Raw genomic sequence first — 25,013 nt, 5'->3', positions numbered from 1 at the left:
GGCAGTGAGGTTACTGCTTCCAGACCGTTCTCCCCTTAAGCACAGTGGTTTCACTTGATTAATTCAAAGGATATTCAGTTATCTTGATAAACGTGTCTCCTGTAAAATGTCATCAGTGAGTTTATAGGGACTCTGTCAGAGCAAACGGATGCAAAGACTATTGCTTGCAAAACTTTTTAAAGAGAAAATTGAGTAGCTGAGGTTTGGTGTGGAAATTGGTCTCATTTTGTCACCACACGTAGGCATGTGCTTATGCGAGCACAGCACGTGTCCCACTTTGTTGTGGCGTCCACGTGGGCTTTTTTAAGCCCCTCACATTAGTTCTGGAGATGGAAAGTCATAGACCTTGAGTTCAGACAGGCCTCGGTCTAGACCCCGCCTCTGGGACTTGAGAGCTTTGTGAACGTAGCCTGTGTGTCAGTCTTTCCTCTGTGAAGTGGAGATGCTAACTCCCTCAATAGGCTTTTATGAGGATTTTTGAAAGATGAAAAACAGAATATACAGCTTGGCCCATAGTAAGCACTTCATTAACGTCACTCCCTCCCTCTAGGATAACTGGAATATTGAGTGAACAGACTTTTTACTTCTCTCCGTTTTTTCACAACGCCTTTTTTTTGGAGGTCCTAGGGGTTGAGCTCAGGACATCGGGTGCGCTAAGCATGCACTCCACCCCTGAGCTGCCCCTACCCCCAGAGCCACATTTCTGATCTCCTACATTCACTTTACTCCTGAGAAGGAGGATTCAAAAGCCACCTTCTGCAAAACCTCCCAAAGGCTCCATTTTTCAAGGGCCTCCATCACCCAAACACAAGACGCTCCGGCAGGTTTCCCCGTCTTGCGTGACGTCGGGGCTCGAGCTAGGTCCTCGCGGCACCCTCTGAGTGTCACTCGGCCCTTCCCACCCCTGGGAGCCTCCCTGCACCCGCTCATCCTCATTCTCATCCCCCACTCTCTCTGCTTTTCCACTCCAAGTGTCTACATCCTTAAAAAGCCAAGTAAAGTGCCATCTTCTAAGCGAGGCGCTGCCTAAAACTCATCCCCCAGTGAGGTCCCGTTCATCCGAGCGTGTGGCCTTTAGTGTCTGTCACCTTTGTTTGGTGCTTCTTGCCGACCTACCCAGGACTCGTCTCCTCCAGTGCTGTCATGCCGGGCTTGTCACTCAGCCTAACCTCAGGTTATCCTGCAGTGTCACTGGCACATCAAAGCCTAAGACGTGCCCTGTTCCTCCCTCCCTTCAGCGGTCCCTGCTCCTGCGGGGACACGTGGGTAGAGGGAACCCAGGCCTGAAGTGTTCATTGCCTGTTTACCGAGTCTTACCTGTATGACCTTTGCTTTATTTTATTTAATTTTTAAAAAATTTATTTAAGATGTTCTATTCTCCCCAACATGTTGTGAAGCATGAAAAGCTGCTGTTAGCTTGTCCTGGGTGATACGGGGGAGCTGCATTTTCAGTATGTTAACTTCCATACCATCTCAGTATTTCTCATGCCAAAGCAGAAAATAAAGTCTCACGTGAAGCACACGATTTTTTATAGCTAGAAAAACCATCAGAGGGCTTTCCTGAACCTTCTGGTGCCTGTAACGCTCCATCGGGGTGCTCTAAGCAGAAATAAGGAGAGGAGATACTACACTTGAAGCCAGCAGCTCTCTCAGCTACTTCTGTGCAAGAGAGGTTTGAAACTGATGCTTTTGGAGACACCAGGGAGATAAATCAGAGCAGGGGGACTGGAAAGTTGACTTCGGATGCGTCTGTGGTTTTCACATTTGCGTGAGTGAGTAACGATGCTTTCCCGGTTCATGTTTATGTTGCCACTCAGAGGGCTGACGTCAGACCAGGCAGTTCAGAGCCACACCTCCAGGTCCCCCAAGCTCACGTCACTCCGCTCCTGGGATGTAATGCCCAAAATGGACCCTCTGGTGCTTTTTGTACAAGCACAGATTATCTGCTCTGAGCACAGTTCCCTTGCAGGAATCACGTTGCCTTAGCTTAAATTACCTGCCAAGGTGTGTCCTTGGCACGTTTCTTCCTGAGGGAATGGAGAAAAAAATTGTCAAGCATTTCAAATGTCTGGTCTTGGTTTTGAAAAAACCCAGTATTGAGTGTCTTTTTTTTTAAATTACATTGCGTGACTCTGAAAATATCTTATTTTCCTGGATCCAGTACAGTACGAAACTTGTTTTCTAAGTGTCAGATCCTTCATGGCCTCCTTCAAATAAGTAAATGTGAAAGCACTTTGATGAATTGGCTACAGAAATATTAAGAGTAGGTCACAGTCATGATCCCACTCGACTGTGTGATCCTGGAGAAATAAAATTTCTTACCAGCTGGAGCAGGAACAGAAACCTAAGTCCGACTGACATGTTGAGAAGAAACACTAATGTTAATTGACTGCTAATCTTTACTGACTATTTCCCAGGTGCCAGAGGTGGGTAATACTGTTACCCCCATTTTACAGGTGAGAAAACCAAGGTTAAGTGACTTGCCTGTAATTACATGCCCGGTATGGGGCGCAGCTGGGGCTGGGCCTGGCGGGCTGGCGCTGGGCTGTGCGCGGAACCGGCTGCTGTTCTGTAAGATCAGGACATGATTCTCCAGCGGTCCACAGGAACGCATTTCCCCATCGGGTGTCAGGTACGAACTAACCTACAGTAGAACGATCAGAAACACACCTGGCCTGGCACCCGGTTTCCCCCACAGGAAAATGAAGGAAAGAAAACTGTAGGGAGAACGTAGTAGGGATTTGGAAGACCAGTCATTATGGTCACCCAGTTTTCACAGACACCTGTAAACAGGATAACCGCCTGCTATGTAACACTTTATAAGTTGTAAATCTCTGGAAACTGATACTTCTGCCCCCACTGCCAGTATGTTAGATCTAGGAGCTGACACCAGTATACAGATGGCTGATCAGGCGGCAGGTAGTCTCTTTGTGAGGGGTTGTGAGGGGTGGTGAGGGTTTTCGAAAAGCTGTTACGTCTGTTTCACTGGCTGCACTTTAACGATGCTGATGATCTGGTAATAAAGAACCTTTGATTTCTTTGTTCATCTCATAAAAGACCACGTCGATGTTATAAAGAAGTGGCCTGCTGAGGCAATATTACTGCTCTGCAAATCTAAAGGGAAAACATTGTAAATAAAATGGGGTTTTATTTATTTGTTTTGGGGGGAGAGTAATTGGGTTTTTATTTTTAATGGAGGAACTGGGGATTGAACCCAGGACCTCATGCATCTATCTAAGCAAGCGCCCTACCACTGGGCTATACTCCCCCCCCCCCGCTTAAATAAAATGTTTAAAATATTTTTTAAACCTCTATGTCTATGGGATATTGGTGAAGAGACCCGAGTCAGTGTGAAAGCACATGGAATTATAAATATACAGAGACCGAGTGCCGATTTGGGTGATAGACTGTGAAGAAGCAGCTTAATTTCCAGCGTAGAATTATCACTGAATCTTCATGTTTAAAGAAGACCAAGTGCGGTTACTCACCTTCTCCGAGAAAATTCTCTTTCCTCTTCTGAAGAAGAAAGATTTGGGGGTCGGGGGTAGGGTAGAGCTCAGTGGCAGAGCTCATGCTCAGCATACACAGGTTCTGGGTTCAATCCCCAGTCCCTCCTCTAAAAACCTAATTACCTTCCTCCCCCAAGATGTTTTTTAAAAAATAAATAAAAACAGTAGAATTTTTTTTTTAAAGAAGAAAGATTTAGGGCTCAGCTAGCCGCTGTTGTTAATATTATAATCAGCCAGCAAGTGCTGCTCCCAACCAGAGGCTACGCCCCCAACGCAGGCACCTTCCAGAGGGTCCCTCCTGGGTGGGGACCACACGGATTCCAAAAAATATTTCACAGGCCCTAGTTTGATGAGAGGTGGCTGACAGAAGAAGCAGTTCTAACAGCTTAGATCCTCTCGACGACCCGGGAAGTGTCACAGAAGATGGCAGGGAAGTCTGGGACGACACAGCCGACTGATGATCCCTGTCAGATCAGAGCCCAGATTTTTACCCATTTCAGAGGATTTGCTGCGAGTCCTCGCAGGGCTCTAACCCCTCTAAATAATAGATCTGATCGATTCCTATCTCATTAGGCGAAATTAAAGCTTTTGGAAAAGTTCAAAGGATCTTCTGTTTGAGAAATCTTAGTCTGGAGGTTTTAATTTCTAAGGAAAAGCGGACGAGGCCTTTCTCAGAAAAAGCCATCATTCTGTTGTTTAAACCCTCCACCATTAACATCAAATAACCAGGGTGAGTGTCAGAGCTTTCGGGCTCAGGGCTGTGAAATCAGACTTGGTTAAAAGTTTGACTATTCCAGTGAGTGGCTGTGAGCTTCAGTCCTTACTCATTTCCTCTGAGTTTCCCTGTTTTCTGTCCAGTGTGCCTAATACCGCCTGCTTCTCAAGGCTGCTGCGAGGCTGGAAAGTGCTAAGTGTAGTGTGTGACGTGCGTGGAGATGTCAACATGCTGGACTTTACTTCCTTACCACACAGGGGTCCCCTCGCTGTCCCTCTCTCCTAACAGAATGAAGGGGGCCCAGCGAGGACAGGGACACCTTCTTGTCCAGTGCTGTGCCTGAAGCAGTGTGCCATTATATGATTATTATTATTAAAGGTGGAAGTTCTTGTTACTCTAAAGTCCATGCTTTTCATATTCTAATATGTCTAAAATACGAGAGGGGCCGTCCTACCAGTCCTGTGGACATTAAAGGGACAACCAAGAATTATTAAACTTTTCTCCAGATGTATGCCCAGGAGTGGGGTTTCTGGGTCGTGTGGTAACCCTGTTTTGAGGTTTTAAGGAATCTCCACACTGTTTTCCACAGTGGCTGCACCAAACTGCGTTCCCACCAGCAGTGGAGGAGGGCTCCCTTTTCTCCACAGCCTCTCCAGCATTTGTCATTTGTGGACTTTTGAATGATGGCCATTCTGATTGGTGTGAGGTGATACCTCACTGTAGTTTTGATTTGCATTTCTCTGATAATAAGCAATATTGAGCATTTTTTCATGTGCCTGTTGGCCATCTGGATGTCTTTTTTGGAGAAATGTCTATTTAGGTCTTCAGCCCATTTTTTTTTATTGTGTTTGTTTTTTTGATATTGAGCTGTATGAGCTGTTTGTATGTTTTAGAAATTAATCCCTGGTCGGTTGCATCATTTGCAGATTTTTTTCTCCCATTCTGTCTTTTCATTTTGCTTATGGTTTCCTTTGCTGTGTGAAAACTGTAATTTGAAAAGATAAAATTTGAAAAGATAAAACAGCAGCACTATTTACAAAAGCCAAGACATGGAAGCAACCTAAACGTCCATCAACATATGACTGGATAAAGAAGTTTTGTGTGTGTGTGTGTGTGTGTATTACTCAGCCACGAAAAAGAATGAAATAATGCCATTTGCAGGTACAGCCCAGTTCTACAGAATAAAACAGGATACAGAAGTGCCAGGAAGGTGTATGTCATGAGAGAAAGAGCTTGGATTCAAACCAGGCAGACTGACTCTGGAGCCAGCCCTGGGCTTTGGAGCCCACTGGCCAGAATCCTCCTTGTGCGGAGGTGCCTGGTTTCTGAGCCTGGTCTTCTCATTTGACTGTGAGCCCAGGGGCAGGGGGCGGAAATGGGGGCAGAAAGGCATCACCTGGGTCTTCCTTGTGCCTCGCCCGCCTGGCACGACGCCTGGGACTTCCTGGTGCTCGGTTCACATTTGTGGAATTAAATTATCATCGTGTTCCTGTGGGCAGTTACAATAGCTTTAGGACGATGCTTCATGATCATCGTCCAGAAACTTGGGGGGAACGTCTGGACTGCAGGATGTGCCAGTCGCCCGCTCCTCATTGCCCAGAACGAGCTGCCCGGGCACCCAGGCCAGTTCCTGGGTCCCTTGTGGAAAGAGGCTCTAGGTCTGTCCAAGCGACAGACGGGAGGTAAGTGATGCCTGCACGGCTACCGGCATCATCGTCATCCCACATGTCGGTGCCGCGGGTGTCTCCTGATTACATTTTTAGATTTAGTTATTTATCTATTTATCCATCTGTTTATTTAATGGAGGGACTGCGGGTTGAACCCAGGACCTCGTGCATGCTAAGCATGCGCTCTACCACTGAGCTGTATCCTCTCCACTTTTATACCATTTTAAAGATGAGGAAACTGAGACGCAGACAGGTCGAGTCACCTGCCCGAGGTCACAGAGTTTGGAAGAGGACCCAGTCTAGCTGTCCCCCCGCAGGGCTCAGGCCCGGGAACAGCTCATCACATCGCACACCAGTCCCGTGTCGGTATAGGAGCTGGTGCCTGGGTCAGGATAGGCAGTGAGCAGCTCCCAGCAAGTGCCCTCTGTCTGCCCCTGAAACGCCTGTCCTCCGGGTTTGGGAAGCAGTCCCACAACATCCCCCGGCCTCTGCCAGCGATTTTTCATGTAAACATCCAGGACTCATGTGTAAACACAAAATACTATCTTGTTTTCTTAGTGGAATTTTTTGGTTTGTTTTTTTTTTTTCTTTTTTGCCTTTTCTGTTGTTTGCTTTGACATCACCACAAAAATTGCTAGCTGCATCATGGTCAGATCACTTCCATTTCAAAGAACTGACTCCCAGTTGCCTTTTGGGGTGTGGTCAGCCCACCTGCAGCCCCCTGCTCCTCGGGGACCCAGCAGTGGGCATGTTAGGCTGAAGGTTTTGCCCGGTCACCAGAGAAGGAGTTCACCATGTGGCTTTGGGTCGTGCCACGTCGTCTTGTCCCCTCCTGTCTTGTGTTACTGACATAATGAGAAACAGACTTACTGGTGATGAAATACATCTTCTGGGTCATTTCCAAGTGGTCACTGCGAACTCCCTTTCCAGCATGGAGGGAGAGGTGTGAGGTGCTGGCATCTGTGAAAACACAGGCTTCACGTGGTGTGGGAAGTGCTGATTTCCTTTCTCGTCCGTCCTTTTTGCTCCTTCTGCTTTTCGTCCTTGCTCAGGATGGCGTGAACTCACCCTGCACTGGCAAGATCACTTGCCGACATTCCCCAACAAAGCTGGAAAGTGAGACGCTGGGGGCAGGGGGTGGGGGTCTCTCAGGAACTCCTGTTTTCTGGGACCTTCTCCCCAGACCTGAAACAGCAGATCCCACCCATGCAATACGAAAGGAAAGTGCTTCTGCGAAGGCAAACACTTTATGGGTGTTCGTATCAAATAATCCCAACCGTGAGCTCTTAGTGGGGAGATATTCAGATGTATTAAATTTGCAACGTAAATCCTCTGGCCTTTCCATTAATTTGTTTAATAATTAGTCTGGCATTTTTGCTCCTTAATTTAATGGAAGAAAAGAGTCCGTTTCTTCTAAGGCTTGCCTGATCGATTTTAACTAACGTTTATATAAATTTGAAAGTCGTATTAAAGCGATTAATATAATGGGGATGATTCTTAAATTCAGGTGTGTGGATCTGGAAAAAGGTGGCTTGTCCGTTGTTGCCAGTCTGTTTCCTTTAGGATTCTGAAAACAGGCATCATTTATATTTTTGACCCAGTTTCCATTTCCTTGGTAACAAGCATCCTGCACATGCAGGACGGCAGCTTCCCAGAGGGTCAGGGACCACAGGCAGGGCCCACTCCAGCCTCTAGGAGCGCACTGAGAGGCCATGTCACTGCCAAGGAAACAAGGGAGACAGGGTCACCGGCCAAGGGTATTCAGCCAAGTCACTCTGCATGTCCTGTCCCCTTGCAGGTCCAACGTGTCACTTTACTCTCTGTTCCCATATTGTACGTAGTCATTGCTAAGATCCAGTGAAATTAAATAAACAAGCAAGTGTGGAATGAAACAAAAGACGGTAACAGAGGCCCAGCCACTCCGTTGATTTTTCAACTGTGAATCTGGGTGAGGCTCGTGGGCCTCCGGGGCTCAGCTGAGGGGTGGTGGCCAAGCAGGTGCGTGGGCCCATCTCTCTCCAAGTCCACACACAGGTGCTCAGCGCCCCCCGGCTCCCTGCGTCCCCACACCTGCCTCCACGGGCGCCTGGCTGACGGGCCAGTGCGCCCGACGGAAGCCTGCACGGGCTAACTGAGCAGGCAGAGTAGGGCCAGGGCTTCCCAGGTGCAAGTTCTCACTGGGAAGTGAGTGCTGAACTCCTGACCCACAAGGGTTAACAACGTGGGTGTCAAAGAGGAGGTTTTCCCCAAAGAATTAATAATAACAGTTAACACCTATTTTTTCAAAACCTTATATATAAATGTCCAGATATATATATAAGATTTTTAAATGGTCCAGTTATATAAGGTTTTGAAACAGCCCATTTATATACATATGTGGTTTTGAAAAAGTCCAGTCCTGTGACTTTTCCCTTTTAGGACAAAGTCTGGGACCCTGCAGCCTGGAGAGTCACGGGGAGCTCACTGACACGCCGTGTCTGGAGACCTGCTCCCATCGTGCTCCCCACGCAGCTTCTTCCACAGCGTTCAGGAAACAGGAAGAAGGGAGAGAGAAAATGGTTTCTTCCCTCCCACGCTTAAAACCTCTGTGCTTGCTTTCTTAACGTGTCTGCGTTCCGGTACATTCCGTTCTCTGAGCACTTGTGTAGGATGCCTGCTTTGTGTGAAAGCTCCTTGTCTGCGTGTGAAACCGGCCTTCCGTTCCTGAGCAGGTGGACCTTTCAGCCGGCGTGATGGCCACACAGGTGCAGGGCCTGGGGAGGAGCAGGGCGGTGCTGGGTTTGGACGTCTGTCACAGAGCCACGTCATCCAACGCTGACGCCGGAGATCTGGGGGGCGTCCTCACCTGTGCTGCACAGCCTTTCCTTTGCTCTGCATCTCTGTGTGGCCATGATACCAGCTTAGATTTCTAGCAGCTTCAAGTTTGTGAAATGCTATTTTGCTTTCTGTAACACTGGTATAAAATAGTTTACTCTCAAATATATGTATCTCTCATCATTTTGCTCTGCAAAATGCAACGACCCTGTGAGGTGCCTTGTGGTAATAGTCATGGCAGGAGCTGCCGTCCCTCTGGCAGAGGACACTGGGGCTGCCTTGGGAAAGGGGCACAGGCCGTCTCTCAAGGCCTCGGCACTAATTTATTGGCAACTGAGGCCCAAGTCAGTAACATCAAACTGGCGCCCTCCCCTGTCCCCGCCAGCAGGGCCACCCCGTGTGCCCAGGGGTCCTCGGATTTCACCGAACTTGTGGCAGCCTGCGCTGTGTACATTATCTATGCATTTCAGTCTTGGCCACTCTGTGGAGCCCGCTCACGGCGTGGCTGGGCCCTCTGATTTGGAGGCGCTGGTCTCCCTCCTCCTCCACCCTCACCTACACATGTTCAGTCCCTTTTGGGGTCCAGCTCAGTAGGACTCACCCTAGTCTACCCGAGACAGCCCTTCCACTAGACCAGTGCACTTGGCTCCGATTCCTTCATCAGACACTCACCCGCAGCGCACCCTCCCCCACCGCTGCGTGCCCGCGGCGAGGGCAGACCTTGTTGGCGGGTAAGAACGTTACAGGTCTGCTCCTTTCTTCTGTTTCCACACTCTGGTGCCTGAAAGGCTAAACAGCAACGATGATGATGATGTTCGAGCTGCCTGTTAGAGCCGCCCGCACACCAGGCACGGCTGAGAGCGTTTCACACGGATGGCCTCACCAACCCCGTGAAAAGCCTCTCTGCAGCAACACCATTATTAGCTCCTCTTCATCAAGGGCCAGGACCCAGTGGAGGTGACCCGTCACACAGACGCTGCAGGGACGGAGCCAGGGGCCTTCCCGGTCACCGCACCAGACCACCTCCTGTGTTGGGCGGTGGTGCGTCCAGGATCAGAACCTGCTGAACGTGTGTTCAGACCCAAGCTCCCCCACGTTCACTGGTGTGGCCTCGCCAAGTTTTGTTATCCTCTGTAAAGTGGGGACAATTCCCGCACAGGAGTGTCAGAATAGTTAAAAGAGATCAAATATAAAAAACACTTAGAACATTGTCGAGAAAGTAGGAAGTGGCTACCAGGCGGGTCACGATTCTGACCCCTGTTCTGAACCTTAGCATAGTATCCGCATTGAATGCCCACTATTACCTGTGCATCTCCTGTGGCAGCGCCCACTGCTGCCTGTGCGTCTCCTGTGGCAGCGCCCACTGCTGCCTGTGCGTCTCCTGTGGCAGTGCACTGCATGTCCTACAGATAAAACACGCACGGGTATAGGCTTCACGCTCAAGTGTCTTGGAGTCAGAAACTTTGACTGCTGCTCCAAAGTCCAAAAAGACGAAGTAGAAATAACTCACGGCTGGTGAAATGTGATTGAGGAAGGAAGGGAGAGTTGTGTGGGGGCTGGTGAGAGAGGCACATATGGAACCAGGACCTCATCCAGGCTGGAGCTGAGAGAAACCCCAGAGGTGTGGGAGAGAACTGGGCAGCTTCTGGCGGGAGAGAAGCAGAGGAACTTTCCGCATGTCCTCGCGGAGGGCCAGAGGACTGGATTTCCTGAGTCTCTCTCACTGCATGATTGAGTTAACGTCATTTTTCCCTGCGTGTCTTCACAAGTGATCAGGATTTGATGAGCTGTCTGTTCTTACAAGCCATCTATCCCTTTTCCAGCTTTTTAAGGGCAAGATCTGTGTCTGTCTTCTTCTCCGTAGTCCCTAGCACAGGACCAGAATTGAGGGTGTCCTCAATGAACACTTACCTGATGAATCTTAGTGCCCATAGGCAGCTGAAAGGCCTGCGTTCGGACAGGGTCCTGCGTGCTTAAGTTGGTATCACTCATTTTCAGCATCTTTCTAACACCGTCACCTGGTTTGATGTGGTCCAGATTGCAAAGAGGCAGACTTGTTCCTCCTCCATACAGGAGCCTGCAGTGGCACGATTCATACAAGGTCACGAACACGTATGGCCAGTGGCCTTGAATAAAAGCCTCTGAAAAAAGACATCAGAAGTTCAGAGGGGAAAAAATAATTGGCTCACAGATCTCAACAAACTAGCTGAACAAGTCTTTATGGAATTGTTTGGCCAAAAAGTGATTCTGTATTGAGACGAGTCTGGACAAGGTTGACAAAAGACATGTTCAGTCCCCAATTTGACTTTAGAGCATTTGCAGAAGACGAGTAGGCACCAGGACCTTTAAATATATTTAAAAATGCATGTATATATGTTCTGCATGAATGGCAAATTTTTAAATGAGGAGAAAAAAGCATTCTAACATAATTCCTGCTTTATTTAATTCAGAGTTCAAGAAAAATTAACATCTCTGAGACACTTTATTATTATTCAAGGAAGATTCAACTTTTACTGTTCCCTCAAATGTTAGTATTGATAATGACTTTTCTTTGTACTCTTAAAAGAGAGACATGATTTTAAGGGAAAACTCAAGATGGGTTAAATTTTGTTCTTTAACATCGAGCTTCCTACTTTTCACATCACGTACGCCACTGGAACGTTAACTCCAATTCAGTGGTTTCAGAAAAGAGTTTTTATTTTTGATAATACCTGCTCATCATCTTTAGGCATAAAAACGAAGGACGTGCAGGCATTTTTTTAGACTGTCATAACGTTACATAATGGAAATAACTTTTCAAATCTACTTTTTTAGCTCTGTGATAAAATTAAGTACACTTGAGAGGAATTCTAGCTTTTTTTCTGTATTAGATGTATTGCTTACAGAAATAGATTATTACAGGCTAAAAAAATACTGGAAGCGAGAAAACAGATGGTGTCCATTGGGGTCAGAAAGGTTTTTAAAGGAAGCCCTTTGTACTGCCTCTGTTCTAATCATCCAGTCGTCCAACAAAAGAGCTTCAGCTCAGTGTGGGCTCTGGTTCCCCCTCCGATGGGACACTCGTGGCGAACACCGGTGGAATTGGCTTAGGAGCCGGCACCGCCCAGTGCTTCCTACTCTGGGCGGACGGACAGCCTCACCCCCTACGTCACAAGGATGGAATTCCCCAGACCTCCACTCTGTCACACGGAGTCTGCCCACTTTCGGAGGAGAAACGTGTCTCTTTCTTCCTGACACCACAGAGGAAATGGCCCTCCGCTTATTTATTTCTTTAATGGAGGGACTGGGGACCGGACCCAGGACCTCGTGCACGCTCAGCTCGCGCTCTGCCCCCGAGCTGCACCCTCCCCGTTTAGATCAGTCCCTCCCCGATGGGTCCGGCTCCTTTCCGCCTGCTGTTGCCCGATCCTCACTTCCATTGTCAGCAACCCCTTCCTGCCCTGCATCCTCCTGCTCTGGCTAGTCAGTGCCTTCCCTGCGTCGGTTTCTAGACCATCTGAGTCTCCTTCATCCTACAGCGGGTCTCCTTCCGCCTTTGCCACTTCTCCAGCCACTGCCCTGCATCCTCTCCGCGAGACAGAAGGAGCAAAATCCCCGCGTGGCTGTCTCAGCGCCCTCTCCTCACCTCCCAGACTCGACTCTTCTCAGGCAGGCGCCATAGCTTCTCTGTCACATCCACCCTGCAGGCGTCGTGAGTGCCGTGGTGACAGCAGAGCCAACGGGGAGTTTTCAGTCCGCATCTCGCTGAACCTTTCAAGAGCCTCTGTGGACCTTCCTCCTGAAACTGTCCTCTCCTGTGGAGTCCACTGCCTTCCGCCCCCCGCCAGCCTCCGGGGCTACTTCATCCTTGTGTGCACACCCCCCTAAATGAGGGGGGTCCTCGGGATTAACGACAGGTTCCCCCTCTGTCTTTACTCCACTCCTTGTTTAGGCAACTCACGGCTTCAGACGCCATCCAGATGTCAAGTTGGAGCTCCAGTGTGAACACATAGCTCAGTGGTGGAGCGTGTGTTCAGCATGCGTGAGGTCCTGGGTTCAATCCCAGTATCTCCATTAAAAAAAAAAAGATTTAAATATGTAACCCAGCCCTTTTCTTGGAGTTCCAATCCCAAGGCATCCAACTTCCAGTCCAGCCTCATGATGTGACTGTAGCACGTCCCAAACCAGGCTCGAGACCTTCCCCCCGAGACCCGGCTTCCTCCCGGCCTCCACGTCTCAGTCGGCCGCGCCCACACCCCCAGGCTGCGCTCACCGGGAACCTGAGAGCCAGTCCTGACGCGCCCCCCCCTCCCCGCGCGCCCACTTAGCGCGTCACCAGATCTTGCCGCTTACCCCTTACCTAATTTCCACACCCTTCACTCCTCTCCAGCTCCGCCACCACCACCCCAGACCAGCCTACCGTCTTTTCTTACCGGGGCTACCGCTGAAGCCCCCCAGCCGACCCGCCACGCCGGCATGGCCCCTCAGCCTCTCCTCCCACGGCAGCCAGAGTAAACTCTTCACAAGGTCAGTCTGCGCATTTCTTTCTCCAGCTTAAACCCCGGAGAGGGACTTCCCCTGCTCTCACGGTAAGAAACAAGTACTGGCTGTGTTCTCCAAGGCTCCGGGTGGTCCAGCCCAGGCCTGTCTTCTCAGCATCCTCCCCCTGCCCCCACCCCAGACACACCCCCCTTCTTCCTTACCCTCGGCCGGTCTCCCAGCCCTCTCTGTCTGTTTATCATCGCACATATCGTCATTTTTTATCTATTTTTTCAAGTCCTTGATGACCTGTCTGCTCGAAAAGCCTGTTTTCAAAATCAGGGTCCAAGTCATGCATATTTTGCTCCATATTTGACCCCCAAGCATTTAGCTCCCACGCAGCACGTGTTCCTCACACGTCTATTGGATGATGGTCTGGCTGGAGATGTCAGATTTGTGATGAGCCAGTCAAACCCAGGGAGCGGACGAGAACGAGGAGGGAAGAGGGTCAGAGGAAGACTGGGAGCGTCCATCCGCGGGGCCCAGGAGGAGTGTGCCGGGCCGTGAGGCTGTGGGCAGTCAGACCACCAGGGAGCCGTGTAAGCGTCTCTGGAAAGGCCTCCCCTCAGCGCCGGTTACTTTCCGCGGTTGTACCTGCGTCTCCTGAGGAACTAACAGAACTGAGTATGGAATTTCCCGTCATCCTCTCCTTGTGGAACAGAGACTTGCTTCACAGCCTGGGGTTGAATAAGGACCTGTGAGCAGTTGTCACTGAATTCTCTCCTTGGCCCCTCCCCAAGGAGACCCCAGTTCCCTGCGGGATGGAGCACAGGTGTGTCATGCACTATCTTCCAGGTGCAAAGGATCACTCTCCGAGAGGCTGGAGGAGAGCAGGTAAAGGGCCCACCTGGGTGAAGTGGCTGTGACAAGCCGCCTCCGCCTTCTGAGAGCTGCCTGTCAGTCAGGCCCTCCTGCCCCTGAGAAGGATGGCGTCACTACCCCAGGGACAGGGAAGGCAGCACAACAGGAACACGGAGCCTCAGGAAAGTGATGCCAGATGCATGCAGGACGCCCGCCTGAGCTTGAATCTCAGATCAACAGCGGACTTTTAGTATCAGTATGTCCATGCAATGTTTAGACACATTTACACTAAAAAATTACCCATTGCTTCCTTTTTTATCTTTCTTTTTTTTATTGAAGTCTGGTCAGTTTGCAATGTTGTGTCAGTTTCTAGTGTGCAGCACACTGTTTCAGTCACACAAGAACACACATACATGCCTTCTCATATTATTATGGGTCACTACAAGATAGTGAACGTTCTTCCCTGTGCTCTATAGTATGAATGTGTTTATATTATACCTAGTAGTCAGTATCTGCACGTCTCGAACTCAGTTTACCCCTTCCCCCCAGTAACCGTGAGTTTGTTCTCTGTGTCTGTGAGTCTGTTTCTGTTTTGTAAATAAGTTCACTTGTGTCTTTTTTTTAGATTCCACATATAAGTGATACCATGTGGTATTTTTCTTTCTCTTTCTGGCTGACTTCACTTAGACTTATGATCTCCAGGTCCATCCACGTTGCTGCAAATGGTACTATTTCATTCTTTTTTTATGGCTGAGTGATATTCTATTATATAAATATACCACATCAGAGCAGCACTATTTACAGTAGCCAAGACATGGAAACAGCCTAAATGTCCATCTGCAGGTGACTGGATACTCATTGCTTATTGAAAATTCAGATTTCCTAAGCATGCCGTGTATTTATGTGCTCAGCCTGGTAACCCTCACTGAAGTCTGCTCGTTCATGCTTTGATTCCTTCGTTCATCGGCCCTCCCATGAGTGCCAGCTGTGGGCCAGTCTCTGCTCCAGCTGCTGGCCCTGGGCAGTAAACAAGGCAAAATGCCTCCCGGGGCTCTCGGTCCATGATTAAGAACCAACCCAGGTGCCCGTGGCGTCTGGCAGCCGCCCCTCCGAGGGTGGGGCGACCTGCCTCTCTGCACAAGGTGTCCTCAGTCACTTACTGTTTAAAATTCCAGGTTTGCTCCTTTCGAGTGTTATTATTACTCTGTTCAATTCCCAGTACAACTGCGGTCTGTAACAGAGGCTTAATCAAGGAGGGGGTTTAAGGCAGGTCGGTGCGACCATTTCCCTGAAGGTCTGCAGTTCCAAGGGCCACCCTGAGGTGTCTTTGGAGGGGCCCCTCAAGTCCTGAGGCCTTTGCTGGTAAGCTGGAGCATCAGAATCCTTTCTTTCTCCCTCAAAGCAAGGGGGAGGATGTATAAACACAGCTCGGTGTTTCCTGGAAGCTAAAGCCTTCCTAAAAATCCATCTTCAAAGCTCATACTTTTCAACCAATGAGAAGCAATTCCTTCACCCCAAAAGCCAGGAGTCTTCTGCAGTCTCCAGTAAAGGGAAAAGCACGACCCGTCCCATGCAGGCTGACAGCGCCACCCAGTTCAGGAAGGAGGAAATGATCAACAGTTTCAGTCTGCAGTTTGGAAAGAGAGGGGTGAGATCAGATAATCCTGGCCTGTCCCTCATTTCTGCTCTGGGAAAAAATAAAGGGTGTTTATGAGAACTGTCCTCTGTTATTAAACTGAGATGATTGCTCCGGCCCTTCTCAAATGCTTTGCAATATTAATTTTTCACTAATGACATTTTCAATAGACTGTGTGATTCATCCCTGGCTGAGCCTTGCTCCAGCTGCGTCAGCGCGTGGGGCGGTAGCAGGCATGGCCCCAGTCTCTGATGCAGATGGGAGTCGCTCATTACCCGCTGCCGGGGCCAATTTGCATCTCTGATTTGTGAGCGGTCTTTCTCCAGCTGTTACCTCAATTTGTCCTTGCAGCCGCTTCCAGCAGTTCTGGAGAATTTTATGTAGTAAAACTTTGCAAGGTCCCTGGGAGCGGAGGTAAGGGGACACTGTGGGAGACCCCGGAAGCTAGTTTCCACGCTGTCACATCACCAGTGAGGAGTGCACACGTCACTCCTGAACCTCTGAGAAGCCCCGGAACCCGGCACCGTGACCTTAACTGAACAGCTGCCAGCACACGTCAATCACATCTTGTAAAGAGACCCATTTTCCACAAAAATGTGGAAAGCAAGCAAACAAGGACAGAAACACAGGTGAATGATAAGAGATTTCCCACTGTCCACAAGAGGCAGAATTAGCTTGAGGGGTTCATCTCAGAATCCAGCTGTTGACCTGTGTCCTCTAATGGGGACCCAGTAGGACAGCTGTGGAAAATAAAAGCTTTGGAATCTGTCAAGAAAAGACCCCTGTGGTGGAATTCTCCTTTAGGACCAGGGAAACTTTCTAGGCAGCTTTTCTCAAGAATCAGGTTTAAATTTTTCTGGGGTTTCAAGCCAGGCTCCAAAGGTGCAGGGACTTCTCTCCAAAGCTTAGGGCCAGTGGAGACGGTGACAAGGGTCCTTGAAGGCCCCGACGATGTTGACTGAGTCCCTTTTCTTGGTGAAGCCCCGGGCCAGACACTCAGTGTCTCACCTCGTCTCTCCTGCCGGGAGAGACCCTTCCCAGTTTACAAATGAGAAAACTGAGATTCCGAGAGGTAGTAACTGCCCCTGCTGGGTGAGCTGGTAAAGTACTGCCCTCAGCCACCCTGAGGAAGCCTCTCTCAGCTGAGACGCCGCATCCTCCCCTCCCACCTGCGGTGTTTGAGGGCTGCAGCTGTGCCTCAAGTGGCCGGAGCTGAGGAGTCACCTCCGGGAGGAGGCCCACCTGCGGCCACCCGACTGCACCTGAAGCCAGTTCTGTGTATATAAGGACGCCGAGCGCAGGCCCGCAGGCTCTCGGGAAGGAGGTGCAGGCTTCCGGCCACGTCATGCGGTGGCTGCAGTCCGTCTGGCTCTGCCTCCCGCTGTCCCTGGCTCTGAGCGGCCAGCCTGAGCCCAGGGGGCCCGGTGACCCTGGTGCCCCCCACTGTGGGCCCGAGGGCTTCCTGTTCACAGGGAACTTGAGCCTGGAGACGGCCGCTCCTCCCGCCCTGGTAGCTTGGGGTAAGCGACTGTAGCCAGCCCTGGCCTGGCTCCCGGGCCGCCTGAAACGGCCCGCCAGCTGCCCTCCCCCGGGAACCTCTGCTGAACCCTGCAGCCTCTCTCCCTAGAAGGAACCTTCCGAGACGCAGCTTGGCTTCTGAACCCGATTCCCCTCCTTTCCTGCCCTTACCTGGCGCTGACCCCGGCGCCAAGGCAAAGCTGGCCGTCCTGAGGGGCAGCCTGGGGACCACAGAGTCTGACCTTCGGTGTTTCCCGCTCCCAACTGCAGACCAGCGCGGGCTGCTGCACAGGCTGCGGAATGACTCTGACTGCGGCACCCGGGTCGGCACGGGCCCCGGCAGCTCCGTGCTGGTGGAGGCGGCCTACGGCGGCTGCTACGTCACCCAGTGGGTGAGTCCCCGGCCCGCGGGGGGCGCGGGCCTGAGCCCTGGCCGGCTGACCCGGGCCTGTCTTTCCAGGACACACACTACGTCATGCCGGTTGGAGTGGAAGAAGCGGATGCGGCCGGGCGCAGGGTGGTGACCAAGACACAGCTGTTCAAGTGCCCTGTGGCTCTCCCGGGTAAGGCAGGCGGAGGCCCCTGCCCGGAGGATGCCCTCTCCCGCCCTGCAGTGACGCCGGCGCCCGAGGGGGCCGTCGTCCGCCCCTCGCCTCACCAGGGGGGCACCCGGGACACCCGGCTGCGAGCCTGACCTGCGCCCCCACCCGCCGGGGGGCCGACCGCGCACCCCTCCTGGCTCTGCCCCCAGGACCGGAGCTTCCCTCCAAGGTGGGGGAGGAGGCTGACAGTGCCCGGAGACAAATGCCCGGGAGAAGCAGACCGGGCGCTGAGGCCGGGGCTCAGGCCCTGCAGCTGGGGCTGCTTGACCCCTTAACCGGGGCATTAACGGGAATCAGATGCCGGCTGTCCCCGCGGACCTGGCTCCCCGCCCCCGGAGCCGCCGGCCCGAGGGTGAGGCTGATGAACCGCCGACCCTGCCCCCCCCACCCCGCCCCAGCTGCAGAACCAGAACACAGGGCATCGCGAAGTGGCGCCCACACCACTCACGGGCGCCAAGAGGGGTCGCCCCAAGCCCAGGAGGAGAATTCTTTGAGTAAAAGAGGAAAGGGCCTCACTGCTCCTCACTTCTACCAGTCTTGTTTGTATTTCCTTCTTCAGAACGACTCAGTTCAGGGGACCCTCATAAGGTGACTTAAGGCTGACTTTTCTGGTGGACACTTGCCCTCTAGTGCGTGTCGACCCCAGGCACTGGATACATGTGGGAATTCAGAGTTAATGCTTTGTAACAAAGTGGTCTCTTTAAAAGCCAGACTTGTTACCTGGCTTGAGTTACTCTCCCCTTCCAAATCCAGCCCGAGACGTCCCTAACGCTGGCGTCTGTGACTCCATCCCAGCGTGGGACAGGCTGCCGTGCGCTCCCTCGCCCAGCACCCGAGGAGACTGCGAGCGGCTGGGATGCTGCTACGACGCTGAGGAGGAAAATCCCTGTTACTACGGAAACACAGGTGAGCCCCCGCGTGTTTGAGATCAGCTGAGGACAAGTGCCCGTTACCTGCACTCACCCAAAGGAGGGTGGTCTGCACCCCGCAGAAGGCAGACACTGAAGGGGACCAGAGGCTGAGGTACAAGCATGCATCCTGGTACACTGGGCCCCGAGAGACGGAGCTTTCTACGGCCTTCCATCATCCACTCCAGAATCCCACGCAAAGCAAGTCCCAGTCAATGAACCCAAGAAGCCAAGTCGATGGGCAAGATGCTAATTAACAGGAATTTAACCAGTTCCCAAGAAACAGCCCCTCTGGTGGCCGACAGTCTGTCTAGAGAGCTTTATTTCAAAAGCCTGTTTGTCCCAAATCACCCTCCCAAGTTTTTCTCGTGTAAAGTGATGCTCATTAAACAGCAGCTGCCACCCTCCCCTCCAGTCCTGGCTGATGAGTGAAGCAGGCAGGTTCTGCTCCTCCTGGCCTCAGGGGAGGCTGTGGGGAGGCTCCGTGCTGTGCTGGGCGCAGGACTCAGACTCCGGCGCTCATGCAGAGCCTTGGCGAGGCCTGGGTGGCTGAAGTGCATCCAGGTCGCTAGGTCACCAGCAGGGCTGCCAGCTTCTCTAGGAGGCTGGGGCGAGGTAGAAGTCACTGGCCTAACTGTTAGGCCTTGTCTAGCCAGCCCCGTAACGAGAGGCCACCTGCCTTTAGCACCACTGCTCTGGTGTTTCAGTGACCTCACACTGTACCCAGGACGGCCACTTCTCCATCGCCGTGTCTCGGAACATGACCTCGCCCCCGCTGCTCTTGAATTCTGTGCACTTGGCCTTCAGGAATGACAGCGAGTGTGAACCCGTGATGGTGACGCACACCTCTGTCCTGTTCCAGTTCCCCGTCACTGCCTGTGGCACCACCAAGCAGGTGAGTGGGCTGGCTGCGGGCCCTGGTCTGACTCAACGTCGGGCAGGGATGCCCGGGACCAGGGGAGGTCGGGGATCTCAGCCCTGCAGGTCACACGGACGGCAGCTGGGTTGGGTCAGACAGCCTCCTCATCCCAGAGGAAGGGATGGCCTCCCTCTCTGGGCCCGCAGCCAGGCCATCACGCCTCTGCCCCCGCGTGGGGCTGGCCTCTGACCGGGCTGCAGAGCAAGTAACATGTCCCTGCTGCCCCCCTGGGACACAAGCAGGGAGGTCCGTGGAGGTGGCTGGTGTCTCTGGCCGCCTCATCTGAGCACTCGGAGCCCCTTGCTGTCCCTCTGTCCTGAAAGCAAGGTGCAGTGACCACTTTCCTGGTTAGGGGAGGCCCTGCCTGTGGCTCCGTTCACGCTGCAGCATTTGTGCAGCATCAGAGGGCATCTGGGTGGCCGGGTGAGGCTGGGCCAGAGCGAGCTCCAGAGGCGGCGGCAGCACCGGGCTATGGGGTGACGGCCGCCCTCGCCTGCCCCTGCAGGTCACCGGAAACCAAGCGGTGTATGAGAACGAGCTGGTGGCCGCCAGGGATGTGCGAACTTGGAGCCAGGGTTCTATCACCCGAGACAGTGTCTTCAGGTAAAGGGCTCAGTTAACCCGACCCTGCTTGGCCAGGACGCCTGACTTCCCTTCCCCCACGAAGCGGGAGCTCTAGGGCGAGCCCACGAAAATGCTGCCTCGTGCGGGAGACTGTCTGCGGCCTTGGCTGTCCGGTCTCGCTGACCGTCATTGGATCTGTAGCCCTGAGACCGACTTGATCCCAGCCTCAGACTCGCCTGGACCTCTGGTTCATCTGACCGGCTCTCCTGTTTCTCATTTTGGCCTCCACTGTCTAAGCTGCAGCAAAAAGGATCCCTTTAAAACCCTAGACCAGGGGGAGGGACAGCTCGGTGGCAGAACGCGTGCTCAGCACGCACGAGGCCCTGGGTTCCATCCCCAGTCCCTCCGCTGAGAGGAAAAGCTAAACAAAAACCTAATTATCCCCTCAAATGATAAAAGTAAACTTAAATTTTTTTTTAAAAAAAACTCTTACATCAGAGAGCACAGAGAGCTCCTTATCTGGTTTCCCGTAGCTTCAAGGTAACATCCTGAGCATAACCTCGGGGCCCCGCACCAGGCAGCTTCTGCTTCTCCAGCCCCATCTGGTCCAACGTCCTCAGTCCTTCACCCACTGTCCCCTAGACTGTCCCTCCAGTGTCTTCAGAGGACCTCAGACTCCTGCCTCCACACTGTTCTGTCCTCTCCCCCGACCTCCCCGTCACTCCTCTCCAGCCTCCTCTGGATCCCAGTGCCTGCGGCACCTTCCTGTCGGTGCCTCCCCCTCCCCCGCACCATGTCTCGTGCCTGTGCGGCTCTGCCCAGCTCCCGAGTGCTGGGAAGTCCAGTCTGCAGATCAGGTCCATGAACACGGCTCTCACAAGGCCGGAACCACCCCCAGCCTGGCTCTAACTCGCCCAGCGCGCAGCCGCAGCAGCCCCTCACCCCTGCAGAGAGGTGCCCCCCACACAAGCTCTTGTAGAGAGATGCCCCCCGCCCCACGAGCTCTCCGGCCAGTGTCCCGTTTTCCCCGCCAGGCTCCGCGTCGGCTGCAGCTACTCCGTGAGCAGCAGCGCTTTCCCGGCGAGCATCCAGGTCCTCACCCTCCCGCCCCCGCTGCCCGAGGCCCAGCCCGGACCCCTCACTATGGAACTTCGGATCGCCAAAGGTGAGGCCCTTTGGGAGGGGAAGTCCTGTCACTTTTCGGGGCAGGAAGACGCCCCTCTGTAACAGGAAGCTTGCCCGAGGTGTTCACAGGGCGACGGTCTGTCCCGGGCGGCCCGGTGCCCAGCCTCCCCCGTGTCATGGCCCCTGCAGACTCGCACTACGGCTCCTACTACGCAGCCGGTGACTACCCGGTGGTGAAGCTGCTCCGGGACCCCATACACGTGGAGGTCTCGCTCCGCGGCAGGGCGGACCCCTCCCTCGGGCTGCGCCTGCAGCAGTGCTGGGCCACCCCCGGCGCGAGCGCCCTGCTCCAGCCCCAGTGGCCCCTGCTGGTGAAGGGGTAAGTGCCGCCCCGCGCCGCTCGCGGCCCCTCCAGGAAGCCCCCCTGACGGCCGGTGTCTTTGCTCAGATGCCCCTACTCGGGAGACAACTACCGGACCAGACTGGTCCCCGTGCGGGAGGCCCCGGGCCTGCCGCTCCCCTCCCACCACCAGCGTTTCAGCATCTCCACCTTCAGCTTTGTGGACTCGGCGTCGAAGCAGGCGCTCAAGGGACCGGTATGCCCCCCCCCCGGCCCCCAGCTCAACTGTTCCCACGCTGCCCCCTCAGCCAGGGTGCTCCCACAGAGCTGGGCTGTGGGTGCTGCTCCGAGCGGCTCTCGATGCCAGTGGCGCGAGTGGCGCTTGTCAACTAGCCCTAGTGTCCCGGGGCTTCTGTGAGATCAGCTTCATTCATCAGTCTTCCGATAACTTCCTCAGCTTCTTCCTGGGGGAGATGAAGCAGGTTTGGAGCCTCTCCCTCTGGGGCGGGGCCACACCGCGACCCCAGTTCTGTTCCCCCAGGTGTACCTGCACTGCAGCGCCGCCGTCTGCCAGCCCGCTGGGGCGGCACCCTGCCGGGTAACCTGTCCCGCTGCCAGGCGTGAGTACCCAGGCCGTCTACACTGGAGGACAGGTCTGTGTGGAGGGGAGGCCCGGGGCTAGCCTGCAGCCTGTGGGCAAACGAATCAAACGGAAGGCTCGAATTACTAACGGGGCCCCTTTAAAGCACTGACAATGCGGAGACTCCCAGGCCCTCTAAGTGTAGGCTCTAAATTCTTAGCTCTCAGCCTTAGCTTCCTTCCATGTGAATCCTGACCTGAGGCAGGAGGCAGACTGGTTCGTGGCCTGTCCGTGGCTCAGTCTAGTAAAACACTTCTGGTCTAGCCAGACACAGACTGACTTCAAGTCTGCTGGAAGGCAGGTCTGGCCATGCCTGCAGGTGGAGCACGGCTGCAGCCCGAGTGTGCGCTCTCGCTGGTCAGGGTCGGTGCGCCCAGCGTGTGCACTTCCACCAGATCCACTAACACCTACCCAGCCCCTGAACCAGATTCAGGACCCCCAGAAGCTTTAAGTCCTTCTGGCAAAAAAAAAAAAAAAAAAAAAAGAAAAGAAAAGAAAAAGAAAAACATAGTATTTCTCATAACTGTCATCACATGCTGGCTACTCCAGTGACACATAGGCACTCACACACGTGGGCCCTGGTCCTCCCCGAGCCATGCCTGTTTCTCGTGCGGCCCTCCCGTCCAGTCTAAGACGCACACTGGGAGCTCTGCGAGGCCCGACAGCCGGCACTAGAAACGGCGGGAACGCGGCTGTCCCCGCCCTCCCGGTCTCCCTCGCGTCGCGGGGCCTCAGGATCAAGTGCCGCTGTGCCCCCACCTCCGTCAGGAGGGGTGACCGCTGGGGACAGTCTAGCTTCTCTGGTGAACCCGAGGCAACGGCGCTCCCCTGAGCGGCGCGTTTGTATGAGGCACTGAGGCAGGAGCGGAGCCACGCGTACCGGGGACCCGGCCCCACTTCGGACGCGTTCCTGACCACGCCCACCACGCGCACGGCTTCTACCGGATCCCTGCCCCGTCTCTCCAACAGGGAGAAGGCGCTCAGAGGGCCCCCTTCAGAACAGCACGGCCCGCATTTCCAGCGAGGGCCCCATGATCCTGCTCCAGGCTACTCGGGACCCTGCAGAGGAGCTCGGGAAATACTCAGGTGAGTGGAAGGGGACCCACCTCCGGTCCTGTACCTGAACCACTGGCCAAGCCGCAGCTGCTTCCTCACCCTGGCTTGCCCCTTGCTGATCTGGTCGACGGGAACCTCAAAGGGCCTGTCCAGCTTTCTCCCCAGTAGCTCGCGACTGGCAGCCTCCACCAGGCCCGGAGGCACCTGGCTTCACCCGCACTAGCCCGCCTTCCCCCGCAGGGTCTCCGGTGGACGCCCGCGCGCTGTGGGTGGCTGGCCTCTCTGGAACCGTGATCGTCGGAGCCGCCTTAGGGGCCCTGTCCGCGTCCTGCTTGGCCATCAGGAAGTGGAGATGAGTTACTGGGACCAAGCGTGTCAATAAAACCCTTTGCACTCATGGCCTGTGCCCGCTTCTCATTGGAAAGGTAAAGAGCAATTTCTTGAGCTCACCCGTCGGCATCTCCTTTTTCCAGCCTGGAAGTCATTTTCTTTTTTATCTGAGAATAAAAAAAGATACCCTATTTTCTCCAGCCCTTCCATCTTAATAGAAAAACACTTCAGTAGAATTTCCTAGTCAGTGAATTAACAACTTCAAGCAGAATCGACAAGAACTAAAGGTCTCAGACTTAGCAGAGATCCCGGCGCGCTCCTGAGGGGCAGCAAGCAAAACTCTCCCACGAGAGGAACCGCTCGGGCAGAGTTCGCCTGCAGCTCCTCACGCGTCTTCCCGACGCCGGTCCTCGGGCTCCGGTGGGCGGCAGGGCCGAAGGAGGCTGAGGAAGCAGCCTGCCGGCCCCGCCCGGGGCTTCTGATGCAGTGGCTCTGGGCTGAGGCTCGGGGGCTTGGTTTCTCAGCATTTCTCGTGTGGTCCTGATCTTTCTATTCCAAGCATCACACTTCAGAAACTAACGTCCAGAACAAAGCCAAAAAGAGGTATCTGGTCATGGATGACCAGCTGGAAATGGCGTGATCAGAAGAGCTGCTGTTTTGAGCCAGAACCAAAGAGTCACTTCCTAGTTGTGTAGCTCTTAAGACTAGCAGAGAAATGGGACGTAGGCGTGGGGTGACGTCCCAAGGTGAACATTCCAGGCAAAGGACTCTAGTAACTCACAGTCCTGGCCGAGCTCCGGGGACGGGTGTCCTCTCTTCCCAGGGAGGGGAGTGGGCGGGGGGCTGGAGGAGGCTGGAAATGGCAGCTTGACGTCGGCCCCATGTGTGGAAATGCTTTACGGGGTCTTCGTGTTTGATGAAGTAACCACCCCTCACATCAGGGGGTGACATTAGAAGACTATTTCAGCCTCCAGCAGGGAAGTTACTCACGGGGCCTGGGCACAGGAGGAACAGGAAACCACAAGCTGCACCCGAGATCAGTGGCCATTCAGGAGGAATCCTACTGTTTTTAGTAGAAGCCAGCCCCTGCCACCTCCACCTCCACCTAGAATGTTCAGACCAGGGTCTGGTGTGACTGTCAGCCCAACATCTAACCTCTGCAGACCCAACCTTCTCCCTCCTGAAATAAGGACTAAATTGTCTCTACCTTTCTGTCTCTGCACTTTTGGCTCTTAGAACATTCTTAATCCCATCTCCCGTTGGTCCTGCTTCCTGGCTCTCCCTGGGAAATGCAACTTCCCTGATTCCTTGCTCAGAACCTCCATGCCGGGAGCTGCGGATGTGCTCTTGT

General features: G+C 53.5%; 1 protein-coding gene, 1 long non-coding RNA gene and 1 other non-coding gene across 6 annotated transcripts in view; 1 reads left to right on the top strand and 2 right to left on the bottom strand.

Annotated features, from left to right (window-relative positions):
* ZP4 (zona pellucida glycoprotein 4) overlaps positions 1-23,729 on the top strand; it is a 75,354-nt gene extending 51,625 nt beyond the window's left edge. For 3 of the 4 annotated variants that reach the window (XM_074373281.1, XM_074373282.1, XM_074373283.1), the window contains 10 exons: positions 17,639-17,741; positions 18,534-18,686; positions 19,396-19,583; positions 20,113-20,210; positions 21,206-21,336; positions 21,486-21,675; positions 21,745-21,892; positions 22,178-22,256; positions 23,246-23,362; positions 23,573-23,729. In XM_074373281.1, the coding sequence (XP_074229382.1) occupies positions 17,639-17,741; positions 18,534-18,686; positions 19,396-19,583; positions 20,113-20,210; positions 21,206-21,336; positions 21,486-21,675; positions 21,745-21,892; positions 22,178-22,256; positions 23,246-23,362; positions 23,573-23,688 (1,323 nt within the window). In that variant the 3' untranslated portion in view covers positions 23,689-23,729. Of the gene's footprint in view, positions 1-14,727; positions 17,181-17,448; positions 17,571-17,638; positions 17,742-18,533; positions 18,687-19,395; positions 19,584-20,112; positions 20,211-21,205; positions 21,337-21,485; positions 21,676-21,744; positions 21,893-22,177; positions 22,257-23,245; positions 23,363-23,572 lie in introns of those variants that run through there. The other variant, XM_074373280.1, reaches the window with a different exon arrangement.
* Positions 2,484-13,434, bottom strand: LOC141579044 (uncharacterized). Its single transcript, XR_012509985.1, has 2 exons — positions 13,118-13,434; positions 2,484-10,846 (listed from the first exon to the last, which is right to left on the bottom strand). It is a non-coding gene; the product is annotated as an uncharacterized LOC141579044 (long non-coding RNA).
* Positions 3,194-3,268, bottom strand: TRNAS-AGA (transfer RNA serine (anticodon AGA)). The gene is given in 2 exon segments: positions 3,194-3,229; positions 3,233-3,268. It is a non-coding gene; the product is annotated as a tRNA-Ser (tRNA).
* Positions 23,730-25,013: the final 1,284 nt, after the last annotated feature.

Source organism: Camelus bactrianus, chromosome 11 (genome assembly GCF_048773025.1).
Source record: "Camelus bactrianus isolate YW-2024 breed Bactrian camel chromosome 11, ASM4877302v1, whole genome shotgun sequence".
In the NCBI taxonomy this organism is placed as follows: Eukaryota; Metazoa; Chordata; class Mammalia; order Artiodactyla; family Camelidae; genus Camelus; species Camelus bactrianus.
The sequence above is the reverse complement of the archived record's forward strand: the minus strand, read 5'-3'. Positions and strand labels throughout refer to the sequence as shown.